Here is a 9,757-nt window from a genome sequence, read left to right as displayed (position 1 = left end):
CAATTTCGAGACATCGAAATAAAAGTGTATTCCTGTTGGTGTGCAGTCCTGCATGCATCTAATAATTTGATATGTAAACTTCTGAATTTGCTACATAGATTTTTAATTTTTGTTGTTGAAATATTTGTTTTTCAAACTTGCTAAGCTCCACCCCAAAAACCTCCAGATCTCATTCCCCTTGTGACATCATTCTGTCAGTCATCAATGAGCTAACTTGAGAAAGTGGTATGTATCTTTGCCGAAGTCGACCACCTGTTACAATACGAAATACAATAGCAACATACACGTTGCTATGTCAGACATGCTGTAGCATCACCAGGAAGAGAAAGGCAATGATGATGTATTGTACATATGTATGGAAGCATGAAATTCTATTATGAATGTGTGCTAAGCTGGGGGAAATTACATACGATTGTCTATTCTAGAATATTAGTTTAGTCTGACATATCTGACATATCAACTTATATGTTCCTATCGCTTGCGGTATCGTAACAGGTGGTTACATGCCACTTTCTCAAGTTAGCTCATTGATGACTGACAGATGATGTCACAAGGGGAATGAGATCGTGAAGTTTTTGGGGTGGAGCTTAGCAAGTTTGAAAAACAAATATTTAAAAAAAATATTTAAAAATCTATGAAACAAATTCGGAAGTTTACATATCAAAATACGAGAGGTATGCAGGACTGTACACAAACAGGAATACACTTGTATTTCGATGTCATGGGCCCTCTAATAACAGTCCTATAAAAAAGGGAGGATAAAAAAAAGGAAAGAAATAGAGGAGAAAGGGAGCATGAGAGAGAGAGAGGAAGAGAGGGGAGAGAGAGAGAGAAAGAGAAAGAGAGAGAGAAAGAGAGAAAGAGAGAGTGAGTGAGAGAGTGAGAGAGAGAGAGAAAACAGGAAGAGGGCAGCAAGAAGATTAGAATGCTTAAATTAGTTCACTGAACATTGAATAGCTATTGGAAATTAGGACTGATTTCTTCTTTTAGCGTTGAACATTCTAATGAAAATATAAGCAAAATAATTTTTCACCACCGTGCTAAACTTATAATTAGTACCTTGAAAATTTAACTCTATTTCAAAAAGAAGCAAAATGTTAGTACTTAAGTGGAAATGATGGTGCCTGTTATTAGTACGTAATGTATATAAGACTCCAAATTATTCATTTATATTGATTTTCTTTTCTTCTTTTTACATTTTGTTTGTATGACTTATTTACAACTAGTCTTAAGGAAGAGACTTCCTTCAACATAATTCTCTCTTTGTAATACTGTGTTGTGTTTTTTCCCCCTCTCCCAAAATGTTGCTATGTCACACTTTCTCATTTCAAACTAGCTTTGGTTTTTAGAGGATTATATGACAAACGTAGCATATAAAAATACGAAATATATATTTCTATTGGAGTTCCGCAAGGGTGCATTTTGGGTCCGTTGTTTCTTTTTATTTACACATTTATGATATGTTACATGTTTTGAAACATGGACGAATAGAAATGTACGCTGATGATACGGCGTATTTTGTCAGTTGACCCACTATTTCCGATGTACAGGCACAAATTCAGAGTGATGTTAATGATATAGGTAGATGGATGAAATGTAAGCTGTCTCTAAATGTTGATATAACTAGTTTGTCATCTCATTCCCATGGCGCTGTCTAATTATATTTCTACTTGAAACGAATTATACATTTCAACGTCTGCATATAACTCCAGAAACAAGGGCAACTATTAGGAAATAGGCGCAGGGATCGCAGGAATCGTTGTTCTCAACAACGATAAAGTTCATGATTATTGGAAGTAAACCAAGATTGAAAGTGTTCTTTAAAATGATTATGAAAATACATGGATCGAACAATGCAAGGGTTGTATTAAAACACCCTATTATTCTCATTGATGAAAATTGAAGATGGTCTGGTCATGTAAATTATTTATGAAGAAAACTATTTGCCGGGCTTTCCATGCTCAATAGAGTGGAACCCTATAATAGATGAAACTGAATAGATAACAGATAAAACTACCATAAATTTGTATCATTAAATCAACACAACGAACGTTAGGGAAAACTAAATTTTGTTCTTTCATATAGATAAGATAAACAAATTAAAAAATAGAGATATCAGATTGATTTTAATTTGTAACATATATACACCATGTAAAGAATTATTTACTCGCTGCCCGAAATGACTGCCTTTTATTTACAACAGAGTCAAATCTTTTTCATTAAAAAAAAATACAATATTACAAATGTTGTTGTTTTCAGCTCCCTTCTCCCCCGCTTTATTTTTCTCCATCTCCCCTTTCTCCCTCTTCCGGTCTGTCTGTGTGTCACTGTCTCTCTGTCTTTCTTTATATACCAGGCTCTCTTCCCGTCTTCTCTCTGCCGTCTGTTTGTATGTCTCTATCTCAAAACTGCAGCTACCCCACCCGCCCACTGTTCCATTTGGCCCATTTCTACAGTCTTTCGTAGTCTCTTAGCAGCCGGGCCGAAGTTAGTTAAAATCACAATCGCAGTTCCCACAGTCTCCACCACAATCATGACACTCACATGCCTGTAGGGGTGAAAAACATAGATAGAGAGAGAGAGAGAGGGAGGGGGAGGGAGGGAGGGAGTGAGAGAGAGAGAGAGAGAGAAAGAGGAAGTGAGAGAGAGAGAGAGAGAGAGAGGGAGAGAGGAAGGGAGAAAAAGAGAGGAAGAGAGATAGATAAGGAGGGAGAGAGAGAGAGAGAGAGAGACAGACAGAGAGGGTTCAATGTATTTATACTGTATTCAAACTATATGGGCTTCAAATATTTCTACTACAAAGAGATATTGCTATTGAAATACATTCACATTGATCGCATTGTTGAGTTGAATACTTTATGCACACGCGTGCCTTAGGGTTTTGTGTGATCGTTTATTTTCTTCATACTCCTTTAAAGGTACTATGTCTCTTTGCAGCCAACATCAACTTCTGCAGAACTTTGCAGGAATTATGAATATGTAATGTAACGTGTATCCTATCTGTGAAATATAAACGTTAGTAGTGTCCTATTATTCAAATTATGCAAGGAAACCCGTTATTTTCTAGACTTCGCTCTCAGAACTATTGAGCGACTGACTGACTTTTTTTTCTTCTTTGGACTACATAGAATGAGCTGTAAAGATTCATTTAGCATTTTGTTTAATTCAATAAACCACTTCTTGTGATGGCCAACATTACACTGGTTAAACCTTTGGGCAGCACAAAACGTACGACCTTTCGTCACAAGGGTCTAAAAATCAGACTATTTCTAAAATGATTGCAATCACTTAAAAGTCGATAAGACAACCATTGGTCGTTGAAAGCCGTTTCGTTTTGAGGGAAGTTTTGAATTAGTATCATCTTTCAAGTACCGTTGGAATTTAACTTTTTCATTTGTTTGGCCAGCAAATAGGAGATAGTACTATACCTTTAATTTACTCTTTACTTCTATAATGCCAGGTAAAGTTATCATGGATTGTGTTTTAATTGAAATGTTGAGGCAGTCACTTCTGAATATACCAATGCATTTTGCAACATCTCACTTTTGACTTGGCCCTATAATACAGGAAATTCCAAATCTCCGGGTATACTGACATTTCATGATAACATAATTATCACAAATGGGGCGTCATTACAAAGGAGAATAAACAGGCCCTTTAAATTCATCATTAACGTCAAGTGTGATAATGTACTCTCTAACAAAAATCGAGTGATCACGGACGTCACTCCTCTGGAGAGTGAAAATGTAGTGAAAATAGAGTGAACATTCACTCTTTTCTTCTTAGAGAGCACTCTAAAATCAATCGATTTTCACTCCTAAACAAGTGATCACGGACGTCACTCCCAAGAAAGTGAAAATAGAGTGAAAATTCACTCTCTTTTTTAAAGAGAGTAGTGAAACGAGAGATATCTACGCTCAAACTTGAATTGGAGAACTTATTTTAGGAGTTTATGTTCTACCTAGATGCATATGTAATTTTTAAGTTGATTGAGTAGGCCTACACTTTATAATCCAAAGTATGTTCTTACCGACAGACAGTCGCCGCAACCATCGCCTTGCCCTCCTCCGAAGATACAGTGGCAGAGCAAACATGCGAACAGAATCTCACAACATTGTGCATCGCCACCGGTACCACAGTTACAACTCGCACAGCGGTCATCCCACCTATGTGTGCTGCAGATTGGGAAAATAAATAAATAAATGTTTTAATTTAATTAAGTTCATATTATTTTTATATTTGAATTAAAAGGAATAATCACAATGACAATAACATACTAGATTGAAAGAGAAAATATCAAGTGTTTGACATTTAAAAAGAATTAAATAAAAATTAAAATAAATATATGGTGGGATTTGCAAAGACAACAGGCCTATATTACTGTGTACTGCAGATTTGGAAAATATACATATAAACGTTTCAATTCAATTCAATTCATACATTTTGTTCACCTTTGAATTAAAAGGAATAGTCACAATGGCAATAATATAATAAATTGAAAGAGAAAATGACTAGTATAAAACACAAACAAATTCGAATATGGAGGGATTGCCAAGTTAAAGTCGAAATGGGATGGGTCGAGCTGATGACTAAACTGATATTAGTTTGGACCAGATGACAATACCTCGTCGATGTGACCTTTGTGGTATGCACGTACTCCCCTCGTCCAACCATGTTGCTTCGTTTCTTTTCTACTTCCGGTTCATGCTCCGATGGGTCTTCAGGAATAGGTTGGGCGGTGATCACTTTTCCGGTATCCACGCCGTTCGTTGTCACCTCAACCTTTACGCAACAGAGAAGGAAGAAATGATTACCATTACAAAAAATCGAGAGTAGTGTATATGTAACCATATAATAATATATTTCGTATTAAAAATGAGCTGATGTTATCTGGTCTCAGTTCCGATTCTAAATTATGGGTAGCTATGTTCAGGGGCATTGGGGCACGTGCAGAGAGAGAGAAAGAGAGGGATATATATATATATATATAGAGAGAGAGAGAGAGAGAGAGAGAGTGGAATGTAGAAAGAAAGAGAGAGGGTCAAAGCATGGTCAAAGAGACCTAAGCACCCATACGCAAACGCACTCCCTCATGCAGAAAGATAGAGAGAGAGAGGGGGGGGGGGATTAAACTGAGAATAGGGACTTTTCGATTTGCACGACGAGAACGTGGACTGCAACGTGTGACATCCTTTTGAGGCACTACTAGTGTCTTAAAAGGACGTCACAGGTGACTGTCAGTGCCTTAAAAGGAAGTCACACGTCCACGTCCACGCAAATCGAAAAGTCCCTAATGTTAAATGTCTACGACCCCTCGCACCTCTGTGTTTCTTGGCAGCCCCGCTTTCAATATTGGAATCTGTTTTCATTTTCTTTTACAGCAGTAATAAAGGACATATTGACCTTTGAACCACTGAGGTGCACTGTGAATTCCATAATTCGTCCTTGTTTTCACGAAGTGACGGTAGTGAGGAAAATCGTAACACAAAGTGAATGCAATTTTTTTTTCACTACCGTCACTTCGTGAAAACAGCGACGAATTGTATACAAATACCTGCGAAATATGAATGCCTATTGATATACTACCTGTATATCATTTGCATCCTGGATAATTCACACACATGATAGTTGACAATGGTTTTCTCTTCGGTTTTAGACATGCATGTATGGTCATGGTATACAATGCGACTATGCATTCCCTTAAAAAAAAAAATCATATAAGCAATATTGAGAGTTTATAAAGTGCTCAATATAACGGTGGGGTTTTTAAGCGCCTTACAAATGAATTAATATTACCCAAGTCATCGGATACAGTGTATAAGCACATTATCACTTCCTTGGCATTCAAGCCAGGCGCCATTTTACAGACGCTCACAATTCTGAGCAAACTGCAATAACTTTTGCATTCTACCGAGAACCGATATTAGGGTGGGGAATGGCAAAATAGTGTGTAGCAATGTCTTGCTGAAGGACGTAAGTGCCAGCCGGAATGGGATTCGAACCCTCAACCCGTTGAGTGAGAGTGAAGTGAAAGAACCACCATACCACGACATCTCCACTGTTATGCGGGTCGGACAATTTTGTTTTCCTTTATTACTATTGTATGGGTCTACTATTAAATGGAAATCCCCTGTATCATAAAGTATAATGGTAATAAGGGGTCACTTCTTGGGTATGTTTAGTCCCCTACAAACTAGTAGTTTGAATTAATCTAATGGGCGTGAGTTTCCTTAAACAAAATTAATCACGAACACGGACGAACCATGTCACGACCTTTCAGATTCACCAATTAGGCCAGAAGCTACATAGAGAAGTTGCATTTGTCAACACTTTGTCCAAGAATGGAACAACCTTCCAGCAAATGAAGCTCACGGAGACTGTCCAGAAAAAAAAATCAGTGACTACTCCTCCAAACGTCTAATGCCCTTATTCATTACACAAAATCATCCGTCTCCCTTACTAAAATTGTAATCTGTAATTCATCTTTGTGAAAGGCTGCATAGCCCTTTGAAGATTACCAGAGGAAGAAGAAGAAGAAGAAGAGAGTGGGCTTTTTTTATTCGCATGGATATCGACGCCGAAATTAAGTGATCCTTATACAATTACTTAATACAAGAAAGGATGCTCCCTAGTATTAAAGAGTGTGAAATATAATTATGGGCGGGGAATGTCTATATTTCTTTTTTATTTTAAATTCCATTCTTCTTCCTTATTGTTGGTTCGGTTGGATGATGGTTGGTTGGTTTTACTTGACCACTATAATAAGGATGTGTATGCCTGCAATTAAGCTACCAACGGACTGGCGCGGCTGTAAGTCATCCGTCCAAAAGAGACTTGATAGTGAAGATTAATTCCTTTAATACCAAATGGCATTTGCGCATATCTATTTGGCTTCGAACCCGGGACCTCCCGGTTACAACATGTACAACTGCTCTACAGCTGAGCTATCGCCCCCTGTATCGATTTCACCTACCTACCATATTTAACACAATTACAGGCCTTTAATGTAATGCACCGGTACATGCATGCATATTAAAATGTCGAAAGCAGAAGAACAATAATGTCAACTTACTTCGTCTGGTGTCGCTGTTTTGTGTTCTCCCTCCATAACCTTCTTGACAAAGCACCGAGGGGCGTCCCCTTTATGATTTATGAATATCACAAATACGAACGTGCAACCTCAGCTCCCCGGTTTAAGAAAATATAGCACTAATATTGAACAGCTGCATGAGCGAAGAAAATACATTGATATATACACGCGTTAGATTATCACGAAAACCGCGTTCAACACAAACATTATTTGCAATGAAATGTGCAAAATTCCAACTGACTGTTACTTGTAATTGGTCGAACGAAAATGTAGGATGTTATTTAGTACGTATCACAATCAGTGCGAAAATATGAAATAGAAATTGAATAGGTAAACGCATGATTACATGTATACAAAGCATTGTGACGTAGCGATGATAACCGGTTGCCTTTCGTCATGTGATTTTGATGTCCTTTCTTCTTTTAGTCTACAGGTCCAAACACTTAATAGTAATATCAAAACATTACAGAGGGTCTGTAATCTAAGACTTAGGGCACTGCAATCCACATATACCCCGTATGACTGTCTGATTTGAAAAAAGCAAGGGATTGACAATTTAGGCTAGGCTCAAGGCCACATGCAAATTTATGATTATAATTTTGTCGAACAGAGTCTATATCCGCAGACTATTATTGAGTATATAGACAAACCGGACTTGACGTTGAACGCAAACCTGAACACGAGTAATATGTTTATCAATATAACGAACACTTCTCAGAAAGCCCTTTTTGTATAGATGTTATGAATCGTTTATTATACTGGTGGTGGGGGGGGGGGGGGGGGGGGGTGGATGAGCATGAATTTTGTGACACGCATAAATAAGCTTGAATGGGAAAATGGCCTACATTACACACATAATGTTTTTTTGTTTTTTTCAGGAGATAAGAATTACTTGTTAAACACAGTTATGACATTGTGCGAAATGTTTAAAACAGTTTCAGTAATTTGATACTGGACAACATTTGAACGCCTACCTTGCATCTCAATCTATACTCCTTGCTTCAAACCCTCTTTTACCAAATTTATAAATCTTGGTACGATTTTCCATGTGAAAAGATACTCATTCTGCTGGTACCAGCGAAAACTTTCATTTATTTGAAATATTTCCCTATTCCATTACAAACAAGTAGACTCTCGCTCTCTCTCCCCTCTCTTTTTTCTTTCTCTCTCTCTCTCTCTGTCTCTCTCTCTGTCTCTCTGCCTTTCTCTTCCTCTCTCTTACTAGATTTAAGAAAAGCAGCGCGAGCAAAAGGGAGAGGGGGGAAAAAGAACATGGGGGGGGGGGCTGGGGTATTGATACAGTACATACGCAATGTATCCTAATTTAAAACAACAATACATATTCAGAACTTCCGGGATTCCCTGAAAATGAAAGAAGTTGCTTGAGTGATACGACTTTGGAGGAGTCAGTGTCACGTTTGTTATTGTCACTCACAGCACACGTGATTACTGCCTAAGAAATTTAAAAAATCATTGTCATTGTCATCGACATTTTCTCTCTCCATTGCTTTGCTACCAAGGTAAATTACCGCCTCACGTGATAAAAAAAATGTAATCTCTCTTTCTATCTCTATATTATCTCATTCCCTTCATCTCTCTCTCTCTCTCTCTCTCTCTCTCTCTCTCTCTCTCTCTCTCTCAGTCTTATTATCTTTCTTCCCCCCCCCTCTCTCGATCTCTTTCCCCCTCTCTCTCACTCTCTCACTCTCTTTCAGTTTCTGACTCTCTCTCCCCCTCTCCATCTTGCTCTCTCTGCACGTTTTCTATCTCTCTTTATGACACTCTTTGTCTGTTTTAAGTCATTCGTTTATCTCCATGAACTTTCGTTTCTTTCTCCTCTCTCTCTCTTTCTCTCTATCTCTCTCTCTCTCTCTCTCTCCCCCTCTCTCGATCTCTTTCCCCCTCTCTCTCTCTCACTCTCTTTCAGTTTCTGACTCTCTCTCCCCCTCTCCCTCTTGCTCTCTCTGCACGTTTTCTATCTCTCTTTATGACACTCTGTGTCTGTTTTAAGTCATTCGTTTATCTCCATGAACTTTCGTTTCTTTCTCCTCTCTCTCTCTTTCTCTCTCTCTCTCTCTCTGTCTCTCTCTCTCGATCTCTTTCCCCCCCCCCTCTCTATCTCTCACACTCTTTTTCAGTTTCTGACTCTCTCTCCCCCTCTCCATCTTGCTCTCTCTGCACCCTTTTCTATCTCTCTTTATGACACTCTTTGTCTGTTTTAAGCCATTCGTTTATCTCCATGAACTTTCGTTTCTTTCTCCTCTCTCTCTCTCTTTCTCTCTCTATCTCTCTCTCTGTCTCTCTCTCTCGATCTCTTTCCCCTCTCTCTCTCACTCTTTTTCAGTTTCTGACTCTTTCTCCCCCTCTCCATCTTGCTCTCTCTGCACGTTTTCTATCTCTCTTTATGACACTCTATGTCTGTTTTAAGTCATTCGTTTATCTCCATGAACTTTCGTTTCTTTCTCCTCTCTCTCTCTTTCTCTCTATCTCTCTCTCTCTCTCTCCCCCTCTCTCGATCTCTTCCCCCCTCTCTCTCTCACTCTCTTTCAGTTTCTGACTCTCTCTCCCCCTCTCCATCTTGCTCTCTCTGCACGTTTTCTATCTCTCTTTATGACACTCTTTGTCTGTTTTAAGTCATTCGTTTATCTCCATGAACTTTCGTTTCTT

At 38.4% G+C, this 9,757-nt stretch overlaps 1 protein-coding gene across 1 annotated transcript; it reads right to left on the bottom strand.

The window, feature by feature from the left end:
- Positions 1-628: 628 nt before the first annotated feature.
- LOC105447170 lies at positions 629-7,437 on the bottom strand. Its single transcript, XM_030992707.1, has 4 exons — positions 7,073-7,437; positions 4,625-4,782; positions 4,031-4,175; positions 629-2,548 (listed from the first exon to the last, which is right to left on the bottom strand). The coding sequence occupies exons 1-4, from the start codon at positions 7,106-7,108 to the stop codon at positions 2,489-2,491; spliced, it is 399 nt and encodes a 132-aa protein (XP_030848567.1). The 5' UTR covers positions 7,109-7,437; the 3' UTR covers positions 629-2,488.
- Positions 7,438-9,757: the final 2,320 nt, after the last annotated feature.

Source organism: Strongylocentrotus purpuratus, unplaced genomic scaffold (genome assembly GCF_000002235.5).
Source record: "Strongylocentrotus purpuratus isolate Spur 01 unplaced genomic scaffold, Spur_5.0 spur5_scaffold_20, whole genome shotgun sequence".
NCBI classification, from domain to species: domain Eukaryota; kingdom Metazoa; phylum Echinodermata; class Echinoidea; order Camarodonta; family Strongylocentrotidae; genus Strongylocentrotus; species Strongylocentrotus purpuratus.
The sequence above is the reverse complement of the archived record's forward strand: the minus strand, read 5'-3'. Positions and strand labels throughout refer to the sequence as shown.

Excerpts from the sequence above, each read along its gene's own strand:
- LOC105447170 (XM_030992707.1), bottom strand. The coding sequence starts at position 7,108 with ATGGAGGGAGAACACAAAACAGCGACACCAGACGAA. Across the intron at positions 4,783-7,072 it reads AAACAGCGACACCAGACGAA|GTTGAGGTGACAACGAACGG; the intron begins GTAAGTTGACAT and ends TGTTGCGTAAAG. Across the intron at positions 2,549-4,030 it reads GTTGCGGCGACTGTCTGTCG|GCATGTGAGTGTCATGATTG; the intron begins GTAAGAACATAC and ends TCACCCCTACAG.